Here is a 27,291-nt window from a genome sequence, read left to right on the forward strand (position 1 = left end):
CGGCCGCCATGTTTGTGTGTGATGATGTGCGGTGTCTATGTGTTTCAGCTCTCACCGCTGAGTGTAATCAGCAGCACAGGCTCTCACTCTCAGTCCTCGCTGCTCGTTGTACGGAAGCGTTGTGGACGCGGCGTTAAATCTGAAGGACACGGTGCAGCCCGTGTCTTTGAACGCATCTGGAGACGTTTGGTGTTTCAGTGAGATGTAAACGTCTGCCTGGTTCATCTGTCTGCTGCTTCTCTCCTGAACCAACCTGCCCCGGATCTCTGTCACACATCCCCCCGCTGAGGAAGGAAAGGAGCAAGGAAGTAAGGGAGGGAGAGAGGGAGGAAGGCGCTGGGATGCCGATGGTTTCAACTGGGAGGCGACTGGAGTGGAAAGTTGTGTGTTTTTAGTTAATGGTTCAGTCCCATCGTGCACCGAGGCTCCGCACTGACCGAGCTCCACCAAGATCCACCTGCTGTTCACGTCCTCAGCACTGACCAACTAAACCAGGTAAAGGTGATCACTCATCTGCTGCACGCATGCGTTATTCTTAGCATTTCTCAGTGTGTGTGTATCAGGACTGCTTGTGTCAATCACCGTTACAGCTTCAACACAACACCCACCGAAAAGGTCCATAATGTTGTCGTTTACTGTTGCTGCAACAGCTGTAAACATCCCTGACACACGATCCTCGTGCTGTGCATGTGTTTACAAGAGCAGAGATGTCAATAGTGTGTTACAGAAATTATTTGTAACATAAAACAGTCATGATTAAGAATAAACGCTTCTCACCTTTTTTTCTTTGCCAGAATCTATGCTGATGATTCATAATCACGGAGTCACACATTAGAAATGTAGACACACACACACACAGACACACACACACAGACACACACACACACACACACACACACACACACACACACACACACACACACACACAGACACACACGCACCCACACACACACACGCAGACACACACACACACACACACATGCTTGTCACTGAGCTAATATCTGATGAAAACGACCTTCATCATCTCTTTTTCCAGCCTGAAAAAAATGATTGTCCTTGAAGAAGCTGGAGTGTAATTAGGCCATATATTTATATATCCATATAGATAGATAGATATAAATGCTGTGCTCCTACTGTCACAATGCATAAATATGTACATGTACCGTGTATTCACCAAAATACTGGTGTGTGCTGCCCGACTGTGTACAACTTGTATTCCACTGTTTACATAACAGACTGGGTCAGATATCATAGGACACATCCTGTCAAAAAGCCTCCCTGGTTGTCAGAGGCAGCTTCAGGCTCTCCAGCTCGTGCTGTAAATTTGTCATCTAACATATAGTGCAACATAAATAACTTCCCTCACAGAGCCATACATGTCATCGTTCTGCAGTCTTCAGATTCTCTGCTCATGCAATGTAGCGTGATAGATGCACACTGAGAGGATTTAACATAGCTTAGCATTTACGTTAAATTTCAAAATGAATCATGTAAATACTAATTTCATTTTATTGCAGAAACACTGATGTTTACTCCCCTAACAGGTTTTCTCTGTTGTTACTGGAATTGCAACCTCTGCTGCTGTTGCAACTTGTGGCAGCTCTGTGGCGTACACAAAGCATTGTGGGTATTTCTTAAGTCATTTTATCTGAAAACTGGTAACAGGGCAGGAAGTAACATGTGAACGAGTAACTGACTTCTCTTCACTACAGTGTTTTACATGTTTTTACAGTACACATGCATTGGGTCTGTTTTCATTAAGGCCAAGCTCTGTGAGTTTTTGATTTTTATTTCACGGTCAGCGTTCTTCACGGACTGATAACGTTGGACTGAAAGTGTTTCTCTTCATTACATGACATTGTGCAATGTGTATGCATGTAAATTATTTCGGTGAACTATATGCTGCTCTCGAATCTGATAACCACAGACTGTTTTCCTCCACGAACGTTTCTGTTTGGCCGATTTATGTAATCTTTAATTGACAGAATCTGAGATCGAACTTGCTGCATAATGTTGCGATGCCGACATTACGCTCTAGGTTGTCAGCACATGTCATCAGTGTTGAGACTGTAAAGCAGAATCTTTTTAACGTCCTCTAGCATCGTCTGTGACCTGATCAGCAAGATGAGGGCCTCTGGATACAGGGGGAGAGACAGGCAGTGGCACTAGGACCTGGAGGAGCCGTTTACAGCTGTGGCAGCAGTGTCATTTCTGTCCGGGTCATCATTAGTATCCCTGTCACAGGGGCGTATGGCCCCGGAGGCCTCGGACACCAAACCTCTGCAGGACTGTAATTTCAACATTAAACACAGAAGAGATGAAGAGACTGTGATCAACACTGTGTCTGGAATCACTGTGTCAACAGAATGCAGCCATGCAGAGCTGTTGGTTTGAGATTAAAGAATATTCAGCATTAGGATGTAGACGACTTTTCTTTATCGCGTCCCCTAAAGAGATAAGACATGAAATATGAATTTGTCTGAGTCAGTTATCTGTGTTGTCAAACGCCTCCATCAGAGGAGCCAAGAAGGTTGGCTACAGTCTTCTGTTTGGGTTAAAATACATCCTCCCTGGCTCTCTCGGCTCTCACCCCTCAGGAGGGTGCATGTAAACACCATGACACATTTGTTATTATCAAATCCTTCCACTCTGTCCTCTGTGGACGTGAGAGGAATAAGAAGTGGTAGTAGGCTTTGACTGTTCCCGGAAAGGCTAATTTTTGGCTCTTGCTCAGCCAAATATAAAAAAACCTGATTTTTTTTTTGTCTAAATGACTTCACTTTGCTTAGGTTCAGCATGCAGAAAAAAATGTGTTATCACCCTCACAAAATCCTTCACACTGTACCTCCCTGTTCACAGCTATTGTTGTGCATTATCTTATACATGAACCAAGATGCTCTCATGTTCACAGCCTATTGTATTCTCATGTTTCTTCCATGTTACTGAGCAGAGGCAGCATATTATGCCGCTGATCATGGTCCACGTCTGGCTGTTGTGATGGAGGCCGGTGACGCCATCGATAGTGACTGTGAGGTGGTTGGCTGGAGGAAACAATTCACTGCATGTCGGAGGAGGAGTGTCACCTCAGAGCGTAGGGGGAATAAGAGAGGGAAGGAGAGGAGAAGATTTGAGGTCAGCTTAACGTGAAAGGAAAAATGCAGGAGAGGGGAAAACTGCACTGGAGGAGGGATGAGCGATTCAATTGCCGTGCAGTGGAGGTGTGTTTGATGGAACAACAGAGTCTGGGAGAAGATGGGGAGAGAGAGAGGATTATAGAAATGGGACGATGTGAGAGAGAGACAGAGGAGACGGATTAAAGCTTGGAAAAATAGATAGTGCCAGAGGGAAGTGTGAGAGGATCAATTTAGCGACGTTCTGCGGAGAGACAGTGTCTGAATGGACTGTTTCGCTCAGCTCCCTCTCAGCTCATTTTGCAACAACACAATCCCATGTGTGGTCGAACCCAGTCCACTCACACACATACACACACACACATATAACACTAAATGCTATATATATATAGACCACAGGAACACATAATGCCCAGCCAGGGTATTGGTGGGCTGAAACACGAGTATGTTTCTTGACACGGTGGCAGCTATCGTCTCCGCATGAACGTCATGGCCTCTGTCTCTTCAAGGTCATGTGGAATAATTGTGAGAGAGCTCTGTTGTTTCTGTGTCCCTAACGTGTTAACCCTGTCTCCTCACCCACTAAATATATGTCCATATTGTACATGACATGATTTCAGCTACAGAATATGATAAAGATTGGTTAAGGATATGACTGTGCACAAGGTTAGTTTAACTCTCACTCAAACAAAATATAAGACATTGACATTTATGGTCGTCGCCCACATATTAGACATCGTCCGCCACTGACTGACTAAATCGATGGGTCAGGCTGCCACAGTTTTGTGCCAAAAAATGTGCTCCTTGGATCAGACAATTCCACAAGCAACATAGATCCTGATATGTGGCAGTTTGTTCATTTTGGAGATTTAGCATTTGAGAAATCTTCATTTGTTACCAACTGCAGCCGCATAGAGTCCGATCGAGTCCTGTCTGTGGACTTGTCAATGCAATGACATCAAGTCTGTAGTTGAGATTAGCTACATATTAGAGCCCAACAAATACTGATTTGGGGGATTTATGTTGATACTGATATCAGGGAGTAGGAAATGTCAAATTCCGATATATGGCCCAACTGAGGATTGATATTTTACATTTTAACTAAGCACTTTGTCATAAATAACTATAAATAAAAAGAAAACACAAATAAAACAAAATACTCAGGACTTGAATTCAGAAAATAAACATAAATGCACATCTTTTCTGCATTGTTAAATCTCTAAGATAAAATTTGTCATATCAGCATAAACGTGACATAACAAACGCTGATACGGAGGTTTGTCAAAGGCTCATAGAAAAGTTTGAATCTACTTTTCATCCAGTCACTGAAGCAGTTGCCTCTGATGTAAAGCGCTTTACGCATTTTGCTTTTCAAAATCCTCAGCTTGATCTCTGTTGTGTTATCAGTCGGTCGTAGGGGAAAGGAAAGTTGATATTTATTCACACAGTAGTTAAATGGATATTGAATCAGTCGGTTAATATTCCTCCTCTATCCTCGCTGCTGTCGCTCTGATCTCTGCAGCTCCCTCTCTCTCTCTCTGTTGTTGTTTATTCTGTGTGTTGCTGCTCTGGACTGTGCAGTGGTTACTCATGTCAGTGTATGGCAGGTGCTCTGAGCTGATATGAACTGACTGAGCATCTCCCTAGTAACTGGAGGACGGCTCAGGCGGAACTAGAAGAGATGATCAACGTTGTCCAGGCCCCCCCCCCCACCACCAAAGCTCCATTTGAAAGCTGTATGAGTTGAGGACAGGCTCGTCCTCCTCTCTCAGTTGTTTGTATTTTGTGTCTTTTTTCCCCCAAACGTCTTCTCCTGTCAGTGCAAGCAGCTGCGCTCAAGGCCGAGAGAAGACAGGTTAATTGAATAGTCACGATGGTGGGAGCCTGACTCGCTGGGTTTTTCTGCTGGGTCGCTCGGATCTCACGACAGTCCGACACTCATCAGCTCTGTTGACTCGTCATTTTGTGACAGAGGCTGCATGTTTTGCAGTTTCAGTGGTAGAAATCCTCACTGTGCCTTTTTTAAACTTGTTTTCTTTAGAGACTGTGCTTTAGTTATAATTGTTAGATTAATCCTTACATGCTTCACTAGATGTTGTGCATGAGTTAAAGATCCTAAAAAACTAACAACCATTCCAACATTTCTTTTCCTTTTTCACAGAAATCTTTAAAAAATGGACCAAGATAATCAGAGCAAATGTCCGACTCAAGAAGAAAACACAACGGTGGGAGCAGAAGCTTCAACAGCTCTGGCATCAACTCCAGCTCCGGCATCGACTCCAGCTCCGGCATTGACTCCAGCGGCTCCACCCTCAGTTCTGCCTACAGGCCAGCCCCCGTCCGCTGCCCGCCCTCGACGGCCCCAGAGAAGTGCCAGAGTGGAGGGCTCTGTGGACATCTCCGACCCTAAAGCTGAGCCCAAAGCTGAACCCGCTCCGGAGGCTCAACTGGACGAGAGCACTCCTGACGGCACTGTGCCCAGTCGTCCCAAACCCTCCCGCTCTGCAGCAGTCAAACCTTTAGGAGAGCGCATTAAAGCTGGCCACAAGGGTCCAGGGCACCCCCCGGTCAGGGCTGTCTCAGTCCCCCACCCACCCGTGAGCAGGCCTGTGGCTCCTCACCTGAACCCTCATGCACAGAGAGCCTTCTCTGTCGCAGGTACAGCTGACACTCAGGCCCAGACTCTGGAAGACTTCAGGCAAGTGTCCTGATGTGTGTGTGTGACGTTCATGTCTCAGCATGTCTCATTGAGCCTCTGGTTTCCAAAGAGCTGAGAAAGATTAGCCCTGGCACATGAAGCCACTGAGTGCACGACTGCACGATTACTGCAAACATGTAGCACAGTTATTTGTTATTTGAGTGTCAGGATTATTTATGTTGGGTCACACGTTATTATTTAGGGTTTATAACAGACTATATTATAGCAAATACAAGTGTACTTGGTAACAAGTGTAACTACTGACCCATAAGTGGTGGCTGCTGTGTAAACATACTAGAATGGCACAAAGTCCCCTTAGATTTAAACATGCTGCCCCAAATCTTACACACTAATAGATATCAGTTTTTTATTTTAGATCCAAGAATTCTACTCTTTGAAAATGTCAATGTTAAAGAGAGTGAAAAAAAAAATCCTGGTTCTCCCCTGATCTAGATCTGCACCAAAAGAAGATTAAAACACAGTTGTACAAATAGATAATGTATTCAAACAGACATCATAAATATTGACAAATACTCTACGTTAACAGACATTTAAAAGCCCTCACAGTTATTCACAGCTACATTATAGTGTGTTATAAATTATGTATGAAATGTTTGTATACTGCTTCTAACTTTCTAGAACTTTTTTGTTGTAGGTAATAAAATAGATTAAAGACAATTTACAGTTTACAACCTAAATATCACTCATGCTTCTCTAATTATAGTATCTACTGTGAGGTGGGTCTGTTGGATGTTCAAACAAGTCAATGTGAGCATAGTGTGCTCTCCATGTTTTAGACAACATTGTTGGAATTTGCTTCGGAGCTGAATATTTACACTAAAACTTCTGCCTTGGGGCCAAAGTAGCTGACCTAGCTGTCCTATATAATCCTGCATTATTACCAGGATTTGTGCAGTAAATGTTCATTTCCTTGGGTATTTTAGAAAATTAGTACAACAATACGATGGAAAATATAATTACAATGGCTTTTTAATTTGACACTGCAATTTGACACTGCATCTTCACATTTATATGGATGATTTAGTTTTTTTATCCGATCTCGTTGGATTAGGCACATTGCTGAGCTTCCAGGTTGTTTAATACACCTTATCATACCTTCGCCAAGGCCCAACAGTTCCCTTATGACACCACATTTTAATTCACAAGATCCAGATTGTTATTTGGATCTGCACCAAATGACACACACTCATAGATATCAGTCCCTTAACCATGTCTGCTTTTATTCATCATGATGTCATGAATTATTCCATCTCACAATGTTAAAGAAAGTGAAAAAATGTTTCCTGGATCTGCCTTCTCAAGATGTTTTTACATAATCTTTCTTACAAACAAACACACCAACAAACAAACTGACAGGAGCTAAAACCTAATCTCTTCACTGAAAACATAGAGGTCATTACATGTGTGCACACAGTTCCCTATACTACCTTTGTTTTGTATCTGTCGTTTGATTGCTGTTATGTCAATATGTCGATAGTGGCAGCTGGACACTCAATTTACAAAGCAAATTAATACAAAATTTATACAGTTTATTATAATTCATCAGGATTTTCATCTCTCTGTATATTAATATGAGGCCTGTGCTGCCTCACTAAGAGTCTGGAGGTATTGACACTGAGGTGTGAAGGAGACATTATATAACACCTTGTTCCAACAGGGTGCACATCATCACTTGGAACGTGGGTTCGGCCACGCCACCTGATGACATCACTGCCTTGCTGGGTCTGAACGTGGGTGATGGAAACACAGACATGTATATTATCGGGTGAGTGTGTTTTTGCGGTGCGGTAATCATCCAGTCTCCACAGAAAGGCTGAAGTGTCCCTTTATGCTCTCTTCCCTCACATTAACGCTGAAGACAATATCACTAATGAGCCGTCTGTGCTCGGCTTTGAATTTTTCTCCTCCCTATGGCAGCGATTCTCCTCTTATTTATCAACCCACTATTACATTATCCGAGCTCCTCTTCACATCTGTGTGTGCTGTTGACCCTTGTGCTTGTTGTGTGTCATCTTTTTCTCTTCAAGGCTGCAGGAAGTGAACTCTATGATTAACAAAAGGCTGAAAGATGTCCTCTTCACAGACCAGTGGAGCGAGGTCTGCATGGAGAGACTCAGCCCCTTTGGATATGTGCTGGTCAGTAATGGCTCTTATTATAAACACATATGCACGCACTCAGTAAAATGCTAAAACAGCTCAGACTCGCTGATGAGCTTCTCTTCTTCCTGCCGCTGTTTCGGCTCATTTTGTTTCCTGAGCAACGGATGGGGTGATCATTTATAACAGGCGTGTAATGTCACTGTATCTGCTTTCCTCTGTTGCCAAGTTTATAATGCAAAGTCAGGCAAAGCACCCACTTTAATTACCCTCTCTGTGTGGCTTCACACCCTTTTCTCCATCTTTCATATTTCACAATGCCTACACATACCCAGTGTGGAAAGGTTGTATACAAAGATATCAGAGATATACAGATTCATTTAAATACATCTTATAAATATCCCTTCAAATAAGAAATTTGAATCATGCCATAGAAAATGTTTGTTTTCTTAATAACTGCGTGGTGTAAATGGTTGACGTTCATGTGGCTGCATGTGAAAACGAAGCTTGGCTCGGTTGGCATGGTGAGCCAGAGAGCATGAATCAGCTGTCGGGCTGAGAGAGCTAGACAAATGTCTCCCAGGGTGCTGTTTTATTTTTGGATCACGTTGTTGTCAGTGTTGATGGGCCTCTGACAGTGAGACTGATGCAATCCCCCAGCTATCTCGCGGCCTGCTAGGCTAGCTTAAGTCTCGTTCTAATCATCTCTATGTGACCTTTTAGTGGACTTCATGTGGATATGGATGCGGTGAGCATGTTGGGGGGAAAGTGTTGGTCGGAGTAGGTGTCAAGCGCTCAAAGAGAAGGAGATAGACACTGGTGTCAGTGAGAATCTCAGCTGTCATTACATGGTGGACGGACACGTAGTTAAAAGACACGACGTGTGTTCTTTCCGCTCGGAGATACTCGTCAGATTCATTCTGTAATCACCAAACACTTCCAAGCTAAAGTTGCACAGATTATTTTTATTGATACACATTTTCTCCTTGCCTTTGATAAAGGATGGTCCGATGGTACCTATGCCGAAGGAGATAAGTTAGGAAGCATTGAAGCTCCTTTCCTAATCCTTTAGAGAATTCAAACAGCTCTTATAATGGCAGCCACTGAAATACTTCCAGGTCATTTCATTCAGTTCGAAAGGTTCCTAAGCAAAATGGACTATTTGAACGCACCCCCGGTCTTTTATTATTGTTTTGATTGAGAGATCCTGAGTGGGCAGAGTTACATAATGTTCGTTTAAATACATACTGTATGTCAATAAATCAATTTATCCAGAAAATGATGTCCCACATACATGCTGTGTCATAAGTAGAAGAGGTTGTTGGGCTTTCTGTGTTTGTCAGTATCAGATACTAAAATAAATAAGCCAGGATTTTGCCCTGAACTCGTCTAAAATCCCTGGCTGCTTTAGTAACATCACACTTGTTACTCACAGCTTATTTCCTCAGTTGTGTGAACCACGAGGTCAAACATACACTGCTTCTCTCTCTCTCTCTCTCTCTCTCTCTCTCTCTCTCACACACACACTTGTCTAGGGCTTAACTGTCTTTCCTGTTCTCATCCTAAATGTATCTCGGCAGCCTTCAGGAGCTCTTCCCGTGTTCACTCATGTTGATAAGAAATGCTTTTCAACCACAGGACACACAGGCATAGGAGGTTAAGGTACATTCTCTCAGACTTCAGCCGAGCGCTCGCACAGAAACGAATTGCCTCCGCACACGTACCACAAATATAGTCGGTCCACTTCACGGTTCAGTGGAATGTATTACGCAACAAACTGGTTTAAACACCAATTTAGTATACAAGCAAGAGGGTCTAATGTCACGTGGAGACGTGTGCCTCCATTACTGCCCTCAGGACATTTCAGGCAGGGTGTTATCGTGCTTCTTCGGCCTGTGGTTGGGGGTTGGGATGTGTGGAGATAGGGAGGGATGAACATAAATATCTGGTGTGGGGCTTGATATGGCATGTAAATACCTCATCTTTCCCCACTCAACAAATGCACTTCACGTTCCTGCTCCTCTTGTGAAGTACAAAAATAGTCCACAGATGTCACAATCAGCTTGTTGTTATGTAGCATCACAAGAAGCATGATGGCGGAGGGCGCAGGGAGTGGAAAAGTCTGAGTGTGATGGTTCCCACTATAAAGCAGTTTGTTTCCACTGTGAGGGCAGACCACGAGCTTTGACCTCTATAATGTGCAGTGCTTCATGTAAAGTAGTGGCAGAGCTGAGCCACAGGGCTGAATGAAAATGTTACAAGGTAGAAAGATGAAGGGTGCAAGAGGAGGAAGTGAGGAAGTGAAGCAGCAAAGCCAGACTTTTTTGTTGATTAAAATTTCAGTGCCAGCTATAACATAAAGCTAATTTCTCATTTGTTTAAACCTATCTTGATCTTTCCTATCTTCTGTCTCCATTTCTGCTCACCCGTCTCAGGTGACCTCTCAGCGGATGCAGGGATTGCTACTGCTGGTCTTCACCAAGTATTTCCATCTGCCGTTCCTCCGCGGCGTCCAGACCGAGACCACCCGCACCGGCCTGGGGGGTTACTGGGTGAGATGGCTATGACACCCGCTCTGTGATCAGCACTGTGTTGTGGAAGCTTCGCTGTACATCTCTGTGGGAGTGACCAGGTGTACGGTTGCATGGCTTTCACAGACACCCTGACAGAGTTGTTACACAATGCTCAGTTTGTAAACAGGTGATGATGTGGCGGGTGTTGAATTTGCAAACTTTATTTTGGGAATCTAGTGCGTGTTATCAGCTCTTCTTATTCAAATGATGTTCCATCTGGTTTTATGATGAGATGGATTTTTGCATCTATCAGCGAGCGGTTAGTAATGCTTGGAAAGTCAAGCATTACAAAAGTGAACCAGGGGCAAACTGCAGACTGAGGGGAAATTCTCATATTCACTCATTTCTTTATGTTAGAAAGGGCTCAAATTGCAAGATGTTAAAAGGTCAGTATTCAAGAGAGAACCCTAACCCTAAGACGACAGAGGGGGGTTTCTGAAAAGTTCCATGTGGTTCCATGTTCTAAGTGAAATCCTGCTTTTATCCTCCCTGTAGAATATCGAGACATAAACACACATTCGTCATCATTTTCACTCCAGTGTCTCTTGGGTATTAGTGGGTCACAGCAGTCGTGAGAAGAGTGGGAAGAAATCCACAGACTCATCCTGTCCCCCCACTGTGCACTTTTAGCATTAAATATTGATGGTGCTTTTTTCAATGAGTAAACTTCCTGTCTGTGGCAGAAACACAGCACTCAACACAGTGAAACCTGACAAACCACTGACATGCTCCATCACAGACCATATTTTATTCATACCTTCATTTGTCCAGTTCTGCTTCAGAGAAAATGTCACCCTCGCTCTCATAATGTTTAACTTGGTTTTGGTGTGTGTCACAGGGGAATAAAGGTGGAGTGAGCGCCCGCATGTCAGTGTTCGGTCACACCGTCTGCTTCCTGAACTGCCACCTGCCAGCTCACATGGAAAACTCGGAGCAGCGCATGGAGGACTTTGAGAGCATCCTGCAGCAGCAGCAGTTTGAGGGCCAGGCCGCCACCGGGGTTCTCGACCATGAGTACGTCAGCAGTATAAACACATACACACATATAGTTAAATGTATCTGTTGGATAAGAAGAACAAGATGGATTTGTTCCACTCTATAGACTGTACACACAAATGAACCCAAAATGTCACATAACTAACCTGCAATCTTGCGTCAATGACGACTGTTGGAGTCTAAGCAGTAGTGATTGGGGAGGGAGTCGTGGTATTGAAGACGTTTCAAGAACTGCCCCAAAATAACAGAAACCATCTTTGAGAAAAAATCATTTCTCTTTTTAATTTGGTCCATGTCCCATCCACTAACACATAGAGGAGGTGAGGTTCATGACCTATACTGCAGTCAGCCACCAGGGTTGGATCAAGACGCTTTGGCTTCACTTTTGGGGAGCTGTCATGTCGTCCATCTATATAATACATCTGTGCTCTGAGAAGACTTGTCTCTTGTATTTATGGTTTCACAAGTAAATTCTGTCACAACCTGCATTGAAAAGTACTTAGAATTCATGCAGTTCCTTCTTTGTGTACAGTGTGGTGTTCTGGTTTGGAGATCTCAACTTCCGCATTGATGACCTGGAAATGCAAGTGGTGAAATCAGCCATTGACAACAACAAGTATTCCATGCTGTTGGAAAAGGACCAGGTAAAAATAGTGGTTGTGTATCAATATAGGAGGACTGTGAAAATGAATAGGACTCCTCTGCGTACTGTTACAAATCATCCCTCACCTCATCCATTTCCATAACATTAATCAAGTTCCTAATTTTATCAAAAACACTCAATGGTTTTGAAATCTTGTCATTTCTCTTGCTCAAAAAATCTGGATGTGTATGATAAAATGTAGTGGACAATGCACTGTGTCGGTGTGTGCACTAGAGGGCATAAGAGGAAACCCTATTACAAGAGCCATTAGTCATTTCCAAACCAAACTCCTCAGTGATGTGTGTTGATTGTTATCGTTTCAGCTGAACATGGCCAAAGACAGTGAGACGGTGTTGGAGGGTTTCCAGGAGGGGCCGCTAAAATTCCCTCCCACCTACAAGTTCGATGTTGGAACAAACACATACGACACAAGGTTTGTGTTGCCAGGGGTGATGTTGTGAATTCTAGCCCTGATTTCTCAGTGCTCAGTAAACTTGAATCTCTGAAAGGTCCTCACTTGCCCAGGGACACATGAAAGGTCCTCTTTTTTTGAGAGAGATGAAATGTTATTTAGGGGATTTCTCCTCTCTTGCTCCGTCTCTGTCTTTCTGTCCACATCCCAGCGGAAAGAAACGCAAGCCGGCTTGGACTGATCGGATTCTGTGGCGTCTGAGAGCTAACGCACCTGCCAGTGCTGCACCTGGCGAAGGGAAGCGCACTTCGATTTCAGGGCTGACCAGCGGGGCCAAAGTGACGCAGCACTGCTACCGAAGTCACATGGAATTCACCGTCAGCGACCACAAACCAGTCTGTTCCATTTTTACTCTGCAGGTGAGACACCAAAATACAACGTGAAGAGGACTGAGACCTATCAACCACAACGAGGGCCTTCATCTCTGTACTAATGTGATAATATCATATATAGTAAAGTTAATAAGGTAAAGTTCTTTGTCTGTAAAGTGAATCTAAACTTCTAGTTTTATGTATTGACTTTATTAAACATGTTACTGCACTCAGTAGAGTGCACATCTCCACCAAGGCCCAACAGTCCCCAGATTTTTATTTGGAAATGGAGCAAATTGGACACACTCATAAATATCAGCCTCCTAAACATGTCAGATTTTTTTCATTAAGAACTGCAAATTATTCTCAAAGAAACTTTTGAAAAACTGCCTCAAAATTCTCGCCATGGTAAAAAAAAGAGAAAATAAACCCCTGGATCCAGCCCCTGATTCAGATCTGCACCAAAATGTATTAGGTCCTTCCCAGACCTCTACTGCATCATTCCACCAAGTTTTGTAGTAAGTAGTGTTTGCATCATCCTGCTAATTTACAAACCGATTCCACCATACTTATGTGCCAACTTTCCATCCTTCAGTTCTGGTTTTGATAATTGACACTCTGCACACATTTTACTGAGGTCAAAGTTCGATACCAAGCCCTTGTCATTTTGGAAACCTTTGAAATATTTTTGAACTGTGTAAATGTTTATGACAAATGTTCTGTGCAGTTCCCTTACAAGGTGGATGTTCCCCTGGTCACGCTCATTGTGGAGGATGAGTGGAATTGCATTGCTGATGCGATAGTAAAATTCAAACTGACGCCCAACTTTGCACGCAGCTCCTGGGACTGGATCGGACTGTACAAGGTAATGTGTAAACCACGAGGAAATATTTCTGTACATTAACAACTTTTAATCAAGTAGTAACAGTTAAAAATGTTGCTGCTGCCTCCACAGGTGGGTTTCAAACACCACAAGGACTATGTGGGATATGTGTGGGCCAAGCAAGAGGAAGCTGATTTTCAACGACAAGAACATCAGGTAACCTGGATACGTGCTGAACTCTCCTCCGATGATTTCATTTCACATTTAATTAATGTCGGACAAACTGTTTTCCAGGTAACCTTTACCGAGGAGGAACTGCCCAAGGGCTCAGGGGACTTTATCATAGGTTACTATAGCAACAACACGAGTACCATTGTGGGCGTGACAGAGCCATTTCAGGTAATCATAACTGTGATGACATTAAAAGTGTGGAATGCTGTTATTTCAGATGTTCCCATCTGCATCCTCACGCTTTTCTATTTCCTTCTCCTGACATTTTGCTGCTCTACCTCCACATTCTATAATTTCTCTCCCACTCTTGTCCTCTTTTTTCATCTCTCCTCAGATCCAGCTTCCCACTTCAGGCCTTGATGCCAGCTCTTCAGACAGCTCTGACTTCAGCTCAGAAGACGACAGCACTGTCCTCCACATGAAGACGAGGTCCCGTAGTCCCAGTCCACGCAAGGGCAAACACCGCCGGCATCGCAGCGGCACCCACAGCGGTAACCGCAGCCGCTCTGGCAGTCCTGCACAGGTCAAAGTGAAAGAGCACAACATCCCCGATGGTCCTCAGTCCGGCACCACAGCTGAGAGTGAGTCCGCAGGGCGTCCAGCAGAGGGCAGCAGCAGCACGCCGTCCGTTCCTGCAGGGAAGGACCAAAACCCAGAGGATTCAGGAATGTGATGCACCAGGTCCTTCTGTTGTCACAGGTCACATAACCAACTGTTGTGTGTTTTATTTGATACATCCACTGCGTCGTATGTTTTCTGTTGTGAAAATATACAGTTTGTGATGCCATACTTTTCAGGAACAGCCCTCTGGCTTGTCCAGAAGGCCCACTTTGCCTTGAGTTGTTTTATTAAGCTGTGCACATATTATATGTATATTTTTTTAAACCTTTCACTTTGTTCTGTGTTTCTTGTATCTTTGTCCGTTCTCAGGTGTGGACAGTACAGGGAGCTGACACCTTGCTTTAGGAACTACTCAAGGAGTTATGGTTATGTAGAATATAAGGGTGGTCACTTCATACTCTTTAAAAACCATCTTCCCTATATTCCAACAGTGGTTTGAAATTCTGCACCTTTGCAGTCATGTCAGCAGACTGCAAACAAGCAAAAGAAGAAAAACATAATTGATGCAGAGAAAACTCACAGATCACTCAGTTTGTTTTAGTTGCAGAACAAATATTTTTAAGAAACAAATCTGCTCAAACCAAACAGGACCACAAAGAAAGAGTGAAAGATGCTTTTCATTCCCTCAGAAGCATCACCAATCACTTGCATTGTAAGTCTGTATAAATCTGCAAATGGGCATCCAGATTGACTCTTGGGTATATTCACTATTTTGAAAACTTCGCATGATATAACATACAGGAAACATTACAAATGATCCACCAATCGGATCGAGGTCGCTCTGGTGTGTATCAAAACAGAGGAGAGCCAATGTAGGTGGAGAACAAGTCCAGGGGGCTCGGCCATCAGCCGCAGCAGCAGCAAATCACATGTCAGCAATGAGAGTGAGTGTGGGCGTGAAGACCTTTAAGTGGAAGTGATTGGTGTGACACTGACAGAGCGAAGCTGTCAGAATCGGTTGACATATTGTTGGCCACTAACTCTGCTGGGCCAGCCCCAGCAATATCTGATCCAACATGTATTGCTCTTACACAAATACCTTTTCTGGGAGTTAGTGGGCCTCATCCAAGGCAGGGAGGGGGTTAAGTTACTTTGTTTAGATGAGTTTACCCTCAACACCAAAATCATATTTATAGTTTTGATTCCATTTGTAGTATTTAATGATATTTTTGACTTTGTGTGTGATGATTTCAACATAAGTAAGACTTGATTTTCAATCTGGATGTCTTTGACAAATGTGAACATGGACTCTACTATGTAGAGCTACTACAGGGCTTTGTATTATACTGTGAGGAGTATAATACAAAACTGACATGTTCCACTATCATGAAGTAACACAATGGTAATTTGATATTTCAAAGATATGGAATAGTCCTTTAAGTCCTATAGTCTTATAAGTTTAACTTTTCACTTCACTGTGTTTGTTTTTTCTTCTTCTCTCTTGCTCAGATCCTTATGGATCCTGGTGATTAGCTGACAGCAACAACAGTCACAATAGTTATTTTGCTATGTTACCGTGTGACCTCTTATACACCATCGTAGACACTTCGTACGGTTGGGCTGTTAGCATTGGACAGTGTTTACTGTTGTAGCTGTAACCTCAGTGTGTGTCTGTAATCAGGTTTTGTGTGTGTGTTTTTATGGATGTGTGTTTTGGATGGTGGAGGTGTGTGTGTGTGTAGGTAGCCTTGGCAGTGGGTTTTGTGTGAATGGGGTGCGACTGTGTTAGCATGGTTTGCAGCTGTACATACTGTACATTCCGGTACTGTGTTTTTGTGCCGTCAAGTGCTGTTTTTGACTTCTCTTTGTTATAATCGTGGCTGTGACAATTGTTAGAGAAACATGTTAGGGACAGTATAAACATTTAACATCAGTGTAAATGTAGGTAAAAGAAGACGCAGGATAGTTAATGCTTTCATCAATCTGAAGCTGTTTGAATCATTTCATGGTGCATTCATGTATTTTATTAATTTTGAAAAATCTATGTTTGTTTAAAGTAACGTTTAAAGGTACAGTGTGTAGAATTTTGTGATATCTTGTGTTGAAATCACATGTTGCAGCTGAACACCCCTCACCTCACCCTCTCCTTCCAAACATGAAAAAGAACCTGTGGTAGCTTCAGTTGTCATTAAACTCAAAAGGTGTTTAGTTTGTCCAGTCTGGACTCATGTAAAAAACATGGTGGCCTCCGTAGAGAGGACTCCCTCGATGTAAATATAAAGTATTTAAATATAAAGGGTCTTTTCTGAGGTAAAGAAAACTACTCACACTAATTCATATAACTTAGATGAAACGAACAAGTGAAAACATCATGAGGATTATTCTACATTAAATATCTGCCAATAGTTCCATTTCACCTAAATCTTACACACTGGGCCTTTAAAAAAGATTAAGATTGTTAGAACCTTGTCGTATTTAAGGTAATTTAGATAAGTATGATCAGTCCTGCAGCCCTGACCAGTGATTATCTATCGTGAATTGTTTATGAAAAAAAAGCTCTGTCAACAGAATGTTATTGTGTTATATAATTATGTGGCTATATAGAGGAATAGAGGAAAACACATATGAACATATGAAGTATGGTAGAAAACATTATATAAGAGACAATCTATGCCACAAAGTTTATTTTTACTTAAATTATGTATTTATTTTCTTATTTAACTGTCTTATGAGCCTGAATTCTGCTGGCCAGTGAGGGAGCATTATTTCAAAGAATATTTCAAAATGGTATTACAAAAAGATTGATTATTATTTTCATTTTGTATTTGGAACTATGAAGAGTTAAGCTTTTAATGTCTGAAATGTAGATTGTTATGTCTACAGGTGTTTGTATTGTGAATGAATTTTGAAAAAATACAGCAAGCGAGGTGTGAAGTATCGATCGTTGGCACATAAGGATGGTTCATCTCTGTGAACTCATCTGATTGGTGAGGTGAGGAGGATTTTTATGGGTTGCTTGCTTTGTTCTTCAACCCCTGAAGTAGTGCAACACTGTCCAAAGAAAAAATATACTCCCCTTCAAACTGTGGTCTGTTTGTTTCTTGAGTCTCTTCTTGTGTATTGTCATTGTTTGCAACAAGAGTGTGTGTGTGTGTGGAGGGGGGGTGAAATCTGTGACTCTGTGGTTTTGTGAGGTAATATTTCATCAGCCAGTCACTGTAAAGCTCATTAGTGCAACAACAGTATTAAACATTAGCTTAAATTTGACTTATTCACACGTATTGATTACCTGTATTAGATTATCCCTCTAATCTATTATCAATCAGATCTGTGTGATACATTATTGCATACAGTGGATGCAGTTCATTATTTTCTGAATAAATGTGGGCAGTGAACATGACAAAACATCCCATAGAAGGCAATAGCAGGTGCATCTTGCATCATGCTTTTGCCCTCTGAAAAGAAATTGTCCACCATGCAAATTCAAGCTGACTGTACCATTCTGAGGCAACACTGGTCAGGGATTGAGGTGCTTGGTTTACTGACATATACACCATGAGCCCAAGTATACAAACTGGTGAGAGAAGTCCAGCAGGATGATAATAAAAATGAGGCTGTAGCTATGAACAGTCCTATTTATATGAAAATTACAAAACTGAAGGTTAAAATTGACAGTATGCAACCTTTGATTTTTGACCTGTCCACAGTGTGTACGTGTTTGATATTAATGCCGCCTTTGTTCTTTATCTTGTATAGAGACTATAAAAAATCCCTAGAGCCTCTGTTGAACATCAAGTCCTTGTGCTTCATGATCTAACACTGGACTTTAAATGTAACCCCATAAATACAGATTAGAGACATTATATATCTCTATATATCTATATATTTCAGAAATTGTTACTCAGATGCTGGTTGTCAGATATTCTAATGCAGAAAAGCTGTGTTGGTGGAGCTGACAACACTGTGAGTCACAAACTCTCTTAGATTTGGAGAAATATATATGTATTGACTAATACACAGCCAAAGTGTGCTTTTAGTGAAAACAACATTCCTAAACTGATGATAGAAAAATAGAATATATTTTAATATTAAAAAGAATCGTCACCTTTAGTCTTGCATAGAAATGGTCCTAAAACCCAGGTAGTCCAGCCCTTGCAGGGACATCAATTAAACCCATCTGTAGCCTACAAAAGTACATGTTCACAATCAAAGATTTTGATCATATTGCACAACAAGGCCTGAAGCAAAAGAGGAAGATCCAAGCTTTTTGAGTAAAGCGTAATCAAATTCTGTTGCGACATCATATCCCCAGCCCCTGCTCCTACTCTCAACTGTCTGCATTTCACATTGTTGTAAATGTATTTCCAGGTCTATCTGGTTGTTTCGCCAGGGGAGCACATGTTCTGATGTTCTTGTGATAGCTCCAATTAATACAACTGATCAGATTAGTTTTACCAGTATTGGCTTATAACAAACTCTAATGATGGTTGCAGGGTAACATCTATTTGTAGTCTGGTACTTCGACCTTTGATACAAAAACACATCACACACAAATACATTAGGTGTTTGTCATATGACATTGTAAAGAACAATGAAACATTAAAGCTACAGAATAAAGAAATAAAAGATGGATGAGCTTGGACGTGTGATGCCATCGAGGTAGAAAAGAGTGAAGGTCAGAATTAAAAATCTGTTCAACTTTATGATTTAAGATTGGTAGGGTTTATAGCCTGGGCATCAGGTGAGAAATTACAACACAGCACAAGGTCCAAACACCTTTATTGATTCTTCAAACTTCGAACACTGACATGCTCACTCTTCAGAGGCAGCGTGGTAATTGTTAAGATAAAAGATGGGGATTAAGCAACAGTGGTGTCAAGTCATTGCATTTTTTTGACAGCATACGGTCACCATTCTGCACTGTAACACACTCAGGGGCTTCCCCAAAATATTGATTCAGATAATCTCATTGCCATTCTTCCATCATCTATACTGCTTATCCTCTGTGGGTCGTCGGGGGGGGGGTTACATCGTGAACAGGTCGCCTGTGTATCGCAGGGCGAACATTCAGTCCACCTCATTTTTGAAGATCACATTTAGTGTCACTAGGATCGAAGACATTTTCAGGTACTGTCCTCTGGTATTTCATCAAAGAGTGGAACTGTGGGTCCAAACATGTTCTGTGGTCATTAAACACAGTGATGGCAGAGGAAAGTATCATGTGGATCTATTATACATCAGTAAATAAGAAGGATGTTCACAACTTTGGCAACAAAAACATAATCTCCCCTCCTTCTAATAATACTATAATAATAGTTTCTTTGAGCACAGCATGGTCATTAAAATGTATTAAAATGTAGCCTGTTGATGAAGCACATATCTCAGAACATAAATCCAAATGCATGAACAAAAAATAGAAAAATCTATATGATTTTTGTTTTACTCTGCCTTGTGTGTTATCTGATGAAATAGACCTTGTTGCACCTTTGTCACATCGCCCAACATTTCTCTCTGGGTCATAGTTTTTATATCCTGTCTATGCCCCCCCCCCCCCCCCCCCCCCCCGGATGGACTCGATGGTACGGGCCACCTTGTCGTGACGTCAGAGCAGTCTTATAAATACAGGGGCTCTGCGCCATGAGGCTCAGGCACCAGGATCAACGCGGCGAGGTCGTTGTACGTCTCGTGAGAGAAGAGAACACACTAACCAGTGTTTAACTTTCACTAAAGCAGCTTCATATCAGCGTCACATCACTATTCACACTCCGCGTCCAGAAGCCGCCGTGAACCATGATGAACGGACAGATGAACGGTTTCCACAACTCCCTCATTGACGAGGACTGCTTCTTGTTCACCTCAGAGTCGGTCGGGGAAGGACACCCCGGTAAGTCGCCGGCCTCACACGAGCATGTCCGGGTGAATTGAGCCGAGTTTGCCGCTGTTTGTCCCTCGTGCCATTTCACTGAAAAAGGCGGCGGGGACGTTATTCGCAGTCGAGAGTTACGGCCTTTTCAGCTACGTAAAATGTAGCTGGCTCGGTTTGAGGAGCACGCGCTACTAGCTAACATAAGCTAGCTAATCTTGGATGATACCACCGCGTGTCCGATCCGCCGGCGATGAGCTCTGTGAGTGTGAGTCCGACGTTCACTGTTTATCTGAATGTACGCCTCGTTGTATTTTTATTGATTATTGAACGTTATCCTGAAAGTGTCGCATCACCCCGGTGATTAGCAAGACACGCGCGGCATCACGCATTAGCCTGATCATGGAACAGCGTGACATGTTTTAACATCGCTTTATGTGATTATTTCAACGTAATGACGTTTTACGTTTCACTCCCGTCTCCCGGTTTGTTGCCCGCGCTCCCTCCATCCTCCACACGTGCACATGCTGAAATGGCGACTGGAGCGGCCCGGGCCACTCCCACAGAGCACGAACCGGTGGCGCTAATGTGTATTAGTTCACATCCACATCTCGTGATCGGGTCTTTGTGGACGTCTGTTATTGACGCTGGTGTGTTCTGTGTTTTCAGACAAGATCTGTGATCAGATCAGCGATGCGGTTCTAGACGCCCACCTCAAGCAGGATCCTGATGCCAAAGTTGCATGTGGTAAGTTTGGTTCTGTCTGTCCTTTCTGTGTCTGCTCACGTCAGATGTTTGTCTCTTGCTTTTGTTTGCTCACATTATTCCTCTTCTGGCAGAGACTGTTGCCAAGACTGGGATGATCCTGTTGGCTGGTGAGGTGACATCCCGTGCCACCGTAGACTATCAGAAAGTTGTTCGTGACACCATCCGCCAAATTGGATATGATGACTCATCCAAAGGTATGGAATGCTTTCTGTTTCTACAATTCTCAGACATATTATTATCTTGATGACTGGTGTCTTGATCGACTGCTGTCTCTTGCACAGGCTTTGACTTTAAGACCTGCAATGTTCTTGTGGCTTTGGAGCAGCAGTCTCCTGACATTGCTCAGGGTGTCTATGTTGACCGCAATGAGGAGGACATTGGAGCTGGGGACCAGGTCAGTGGTGACATAAACATTTTGATCTGCTGAGTTTGTTCTTAAGTTAACTATCTTGTTCATTAAACACTGCGTTTTTTGATGCTTGCTCTACAGGGCTTGATGTTTGGATATGCCACTGATGAGACTGAGGAGTGTATGCCTCTCACAATTGTCCTTGCCCACAAGCTGAACGCTAAGATGGCTGAACTGCGCCGTGATGGCACTCTTCCCTGGCTCCGGCCAGACTCAAAGACACAGGTGGAGCTGTCGCACTTTGCTCTTAACTGCTGCAAATTATCTTGTCAGTGGAACTTTGCTCATTTAAATGTTCTCATCCTTCACAGGTTACTGTGCAGTACCGCCAGGACCGTGGGGCCATGCTCCCAGTGCGTGTGCATACGATTGTTGTCTCTGTGCAGCACGATGAGGACATTTGCCTTGAGGAGATGAGAGATGCCCTGAAGGAGAAAGTCATCAAAGCTGTTGTGCCCTGCATCTATTTGGATGACGACACCATCTATCACCTGCAGCCTAGTGGACGATTTGTCATAGGAGGCCCGCAGGTAACTGTCAGAGGGAGTGTCTTAAAAAAGCACTTATAGTCTTTTACTTACCTGCTTAACCCCTGTTCCTCCATTACAGGGTGATGCTGGCCTTACTGGACGCAAAATCATTGTTGACACTTATGGAGGCTGGGGAGCCCATGGGGGTGGGGCTTTCTCTGGGAAGGATTACACCAAGGTTGACCGCTCTGCTGCTTATGCTGCACGCTGGGTGGCCAAGTCTCTGGTGAAGGCTGAGCTCTGCAAAAGAGTTTTGGTCCAGGTTAGTGGTCACAGTTCACCGTTCATGTTAGAGAGTTGGGCTGCAAGAGATTTGTCTGAATTCTTCAAATCTTTTATATGCTTGATTTATAATACATATATGCTGTATTAGGTGTCCTATGCAATTGGAGTTGCCCATCCCCTCTCCATTTCCATCTTCCACTATGGGACATCCAACAAGAGTGAGAGGGAGCTGCTTGACATTGTGAAGAAGAACTTTGATCTCCGACCTGGAGTCATCGTCAGGTAATGTATAACCTCTGACACCACCTGCTACCCAATGAAACCACAGCTTCAGGCTCGCTCCTTTCTCTTGTTCCTTTATATAGTTTTACTTGGATAGGTGATTAAAATTAAGTAAATTAGATTTATTATGAAAACGGCACAGCCAACGTTTTCCTTTGCTGATTGTAAGCTATGAGTTAACCGTATTCCTTTCTACTTAAGTACAAGCAATGTAGGTTGTTCACGGGGGTATTAGTTGGGGCAAAAGTCTCATTTATTGGGGCAGATGCAAATGTTGCCTGACTTAATGAAGCCTTCTAGCTTCTAGTTAAATAAGCATTTTCTCTGCAAATTGAGGGCGGTTTCCATCTGCAAGCTACAGTGTCCAGTTTGGTTGGCAGGGTAAGTGTCGAAGCTTCACATGTTTCCCACTTATCCAGCTGCTCAAGTAAACCTGGTTTCTGTTTTGGTGGCTCTCGACACACTGGCTAATGTGAGCGTAATGCCTGTGTGAGTATGAACGTGTGCATCTGATTTTTCTCACTGACTGCTGCTAAATATGTTGATTATGTATTCCAGGGAGCTGGATCTGAAGAAGCCCTTGTATCAGAAGACCGCAGCGTATGGCCACTTTGGCCGAGACTCCTTCCCATGGGAGGTGCCCAAAAAACTAAAATGCTAAAACTGTTAAGCTTTTCCCCCCCAGGCTTGTTGGCGTATACTACAGAGAAGCCTCCAAGGTTCCAGGGGGAGAAATGCCCTTATCTCTCATAATTATGGTATCATTTAACACATGACTCCTTCCTCTCACTCCACTTCCCTTCCTTGTCTTGTTTCTGTTTTCTGCTGGTTGCAGTTCTTGCTGGGTCCTATGAGGCATGCCTCAGAATCTGTTAAACTATTGGATGGGTTCCATGAACCCATACACTGTAGTACTGTAGATGTTCTCCCACGTCTTGAGGTTCCCCCCGCTTCTTCTTGTGATAGGCCCTGAATAGCTGTGTTCATTTGCTCTTTTGGCATTCAACACTCGTCAATAGTGTCAGCCTTTTAATCAGTGTCACAGCGGGAGCATATTTGGCAATATGCAACACCCCATGTAATATACTGGTGCTACGAAATGACTGCATCATAACATTTTCGTCCATTTAGAGGCAGAATTTGAAAGTTGGTGGTCCTGTTATTTGGCCTCTTCCCAAACAAATTTAGCTTCTTTCTAAACATTCCTCCTTTGTCAGTCTAATACAGTAATTCCCTGACCCAGTATTCTTTTTTCCTTTTTTTGTTGGCTTTATTCCCTCGTCTTTGTGGAGGATGTTAGAATGGCACAATTAAAATTTAAGGGTTGTTGCTTTTTGTCACTAAAAATGCTATGCATTGCAGGCTAAGGGGTGCGCCAAATTGTAATTATTCAAGCTCATAAATGAGCCTTAAACCTCAGATGCCCCTACAGACCTTGGCTGTTTTCTGACGTAATACAGAAAAGTCAGAAGCTGCTATGTCACTGCTCTGGTCTGCAGAGGTATTGATTATACTTGATGATGTTAAAATTGGATTGTTTATGCATTGAAATTCAATTTTAAGTGAGCCCTTTTTAAAATGTAGTTTGACAAGCTTTTTTTTATGGTTTGACTGAAAGCCCATTGTACCCCTCTATGTATATAGATGGCAGGTGTAGCTACAGAGAAACCTGGTTCCCATCTCTATCCTTAAAGGGGTGTGTTTTATTGATCTTATTGGCTAGGAATCAAACCTCATCACTATTTATTTGTTCTCTGAAGCTCGGCGTGGATACAGAGAAGCCGATATTTCAGAAGGCAGCTTTAAACAAATAGAATCTTGAATTCCTCCTAACTTGATCATTTTTCAGTGTTTTGCTTGAGGCCCCAGAGTGTACTACAGAAAAGCTTTGGCCCGCCTCAAGAGAAAAGGTGTCATTGGCTACAATTAATGAAGATTTTAAAACCAATTTTATTTTTTAGACTACAGTTGTTTTTAGGTGGGTTACTTTAAAATCCCCTGAATGTGTGGCACAATTCTCTTGCTCTGGCCTATCCTCATGAAATGGATGGCAACAGTTGGTTGGTGTAGTACAGAGAAACCAGCCGTGTTTACATGGCCATCCTCATGTTGGATAGAGTGAGTGTTTTTGTTCCCTTTGACCACTCGAGAGCATCCTGTTGGCGACAGTAAGTTAAGAGTGCCTTTTTCTATTTCCTCTACTCCTTATTTGCTTTTTTCTCCTCCCACCAACATGCGTTCAACTTCCAGAGGAACAAGTAGCTCATACTGTTATGCTTCATGTCTAAATGGGTAGTTTCTTTATGCTCTGTAATAAACTACTACTCCTTAAAAGTGTCTGTGGCTCTGTATATTTTCCTGTTTATAATTGATATTATCATGATGATGAAGTGGTATAGTTTATTGCAGCTTCTCTTTCTGTCTGTTTTTAATTGTTATCACTTAAGACAAACACTCCTATAGATTAAACCTATTTGATGTTTTTTTTATTATTTTTTTACAAAAGATGTCTTGACATGTAACAGTAGAAAAGTGTTGGGAGGCATTGAATACAACAAAGCTATTGCAAGTCTACTTTGAAATGATGAACAAGTTTACATCTAAGCATCTCCATTGTCTCACAAGAGATTCACCAATTGCTGTATTTTTTTGTTCATGCATGATTTACTCCTGAGCACCAGAGAAACAGCTTGATTTCTCATCTGAGCTGCATTGACCGATGTCCAAAAAGTTTAAACACCGTGAAACTTTCCATACTTAAAAGATAATGGAAACCATCGAACATTAAGGTGTTATAGGCCACATCAATCCCTTAGCCCCACAGCCTTTTTCTCAATGGTCTATTAGTTTAAAAAATGTATGGTTTTCTAGTTGCCAGTTCAGCATTCATTAGCTGGTTTACTATTGAGCTTGTAGGTGGGCTGTACATCTTTCTCCTTTATCTGGTGCAGTCCTAAGTAATGCTGACCTCAGAGCTTGACCCCAGGCCATACTGTCTTCTCATTGGCCTTCAACAGCTGCCTGCACCTAATTAAATGGTCAGTTTCATTTTGGTGTGACAGGTGGAATGGCACTGACAACTGCCTCGACTGCAGCCTGAAAACAGGATCTGCTGGCATTGTTCTCAGCAACAGCCCAGGGGCCCAAACACCCTTGATCAACACACACGCAGATTTGCCATATCTACAATACAAGATGATCCATGTTAGATCCTCCATCACGTGAAAATACAGTTTTATATCTTAACTGTTGCCTCTGCCAAACAGGTTATGTTTTTGTCTGAGGTTGTTACGTAGAAAAACTGCTCAACTGCTCTCCAGGACATTTTGTGGAGTGGGTCAGGACCTGAGGAGGAACATTAGGAGATAGGATGTTTTTCAACATTGTCTTTTATTAATAGATCTTAATGTAAAAAAAACCTGACATGTTTAGGGCAACTATAATTATGTGTGTTTGCAATTTGGTGCAGATTGTGGTTTTACTTTTTATTGAGCTCATTTGTTGAGTTCAGGTTTATTTAGTACTTTTTATTTGCTTCTGTGTCATGTTGATAACGCAGATCTTGGGTGAGGTTAAAGTATAATTTTTAGTCTTTAATCATCATGCATTTACATTATAAATGATAATTCAGATTTTTTTTAATAATCAGTGTGTCCGTTGTATAAAAAGTGAGTAAATGGAGAATCCTGAAGCCCAAGTTAACATAAGCTTGAGCCATAATTCAAAAAGCGGTGAAAGGTAGTGAAATGATTTTCAGATAGTAATGGCAGTTAATAGTGTGTTAGCCTGACCAAAAACAGCATGCGTTTTTTGTCCTGCAATATAAAACTTTACTTTTAACAAGAGCTTTAACTGTTGATTGTCAATAAGACCATTATGTTCAGAAGGTTACTCTGACAGCATCCGAGTGACCTTTTCAGATTACCAGAGGAATGCACATGTCAGAGTGGACCTTGGATCGGTACCAGAGGTTAGACATAACAGAATAAACATGCTCGCTCTGGGACTCTGTGGCCATTTGCAGCTCACGTGGAACTTTGACACACTGGCATTGTGACCCAAGCACAAAGAGATGGTGAATCTCGAAAGCTTTGGTTTTGCTGTAAGCATGCATTGATGTATTAAAACAACACAACTGTAAATGTAGATGAAATAAAGGAGCAATTAGGGGGGAATGAAAATTATTTATTTTAAGGTGCATTTCAAAGTCCATGTTTTATTGTGCTTTTGTTAAAAGTGTTTGACATTTTGTGTCATTTGTTGGTTTGGTAATGCCACAAAAACCCAGAGAGTGTTAGAAAACCAACAGCCAGTCAACATTACATGACCAATTATGGAACATATATACAAAGACAGAGTCATGGATAGGGCAATGATCAATTTCATCTGAAGACGTGCAAGATTTTTATACAGATAGATGTTTTGTTGATTTATCACGACCCAGTTAATACCATTAAATACAACATAATTCAGTAATTAAACAATAACCACCAAACCACTTCCACTATTAATAAATAAAAATGATTCTAAAAGGTGTCCAGAAGTTCTGTGTCTGCTTTTTTAATATTGTCTTTTCTCAGTGTGACACATTGATAAAGTCAGTTTATCACATGATAGCAATGCTTCGGATGTTGACACAGAGATTGGAAAGTGTGAA

At 42.3% G+C, this 27,291-nt stretch overlaps 2 protein-coding genes across 2 annotated transcripts; both read left to right on the plus strand.

Annotated features, from left to right (window-relative positions):
• Positions 1 to 17,645, plus strand: inpp5jb (inositol polyphosphate-5-phosphatase Jb). Its single transcript, XM_069523713.1, has 13 exons — positions 1 to 495; positions 5,293 to 5,829; positions 7,508 to 7,615; positions 7,878 to 7,986; positions 10,383 to 10,499; positions 11,359 to 11,534; positions 12,049 to 12,160; positions 12,483 to 12,592; positions 12,783 to 12,990; positions 13,670 to 13,807; positions 13,898 to 13,981; positions 14,060 to 14,164; positions 14,331 to 17,645. Exons 2-13 carry the CDS (start codon positions 5,306 to 5,308, stop codon positions 14,667 to 14,669), a joined length of 2,130 nt encoding a protein of 709 aa, XP_069379814.1. The 5' UTR covers positions 1 to 495; positions 5,293 to 5,305; the 3' UTR covers positions 14,670 to 17,645.
• A 2,516-nt stretch (positions 17,646 to 20,161) lies between these two features.
• On the plus strand, positions 20,162 to 24,968 carry mat2ab (methionine adenosyltransferase 2Ab). Its single transcript, XM_020101023.2, has 9 exons — positions 20,162 to 20,441; positions 21,090 to 21,167; positions 21,260 to 21,382; positions 21,470 to 21,582; positions 21,679 to 21,822; positions 21,909 to 22,127; positions 22,207 to 22,389; positions 22,501 to 22,634; positions 23,193 to 24,968. Exons 1-9 carry the CDS (start codon positions 20,348 to 20,350, stop codon positions 23,293 to 23,295), a joined length of 1,191 nt encoding a protein of 396 aa, XP_019956582.1. The 5' UTR covers positions 20,162 to 20,347; the 3' UTR covers positions 23,296 to 24,968.
• The last annotated feature ends 2,323 nt before the right edge of the window (positions 24,969 to 27,291 follow it).

Source organism: Paralichthys olivaceus, chromosome 4 (genome assembly GCF_024713975.1).
Source record: "Paralichthys olivaceus isolate ysfri-2021 chromosome 4, ASM2471397v2, whole genome shotgun sequence".
Lineage (NCBI taxonomy): Eukaryota > Metazoa > Chordata > Actinopteri > Pleuronectiformes > Paralichthyidae > Paralichthys > Paralichthys olivaceus.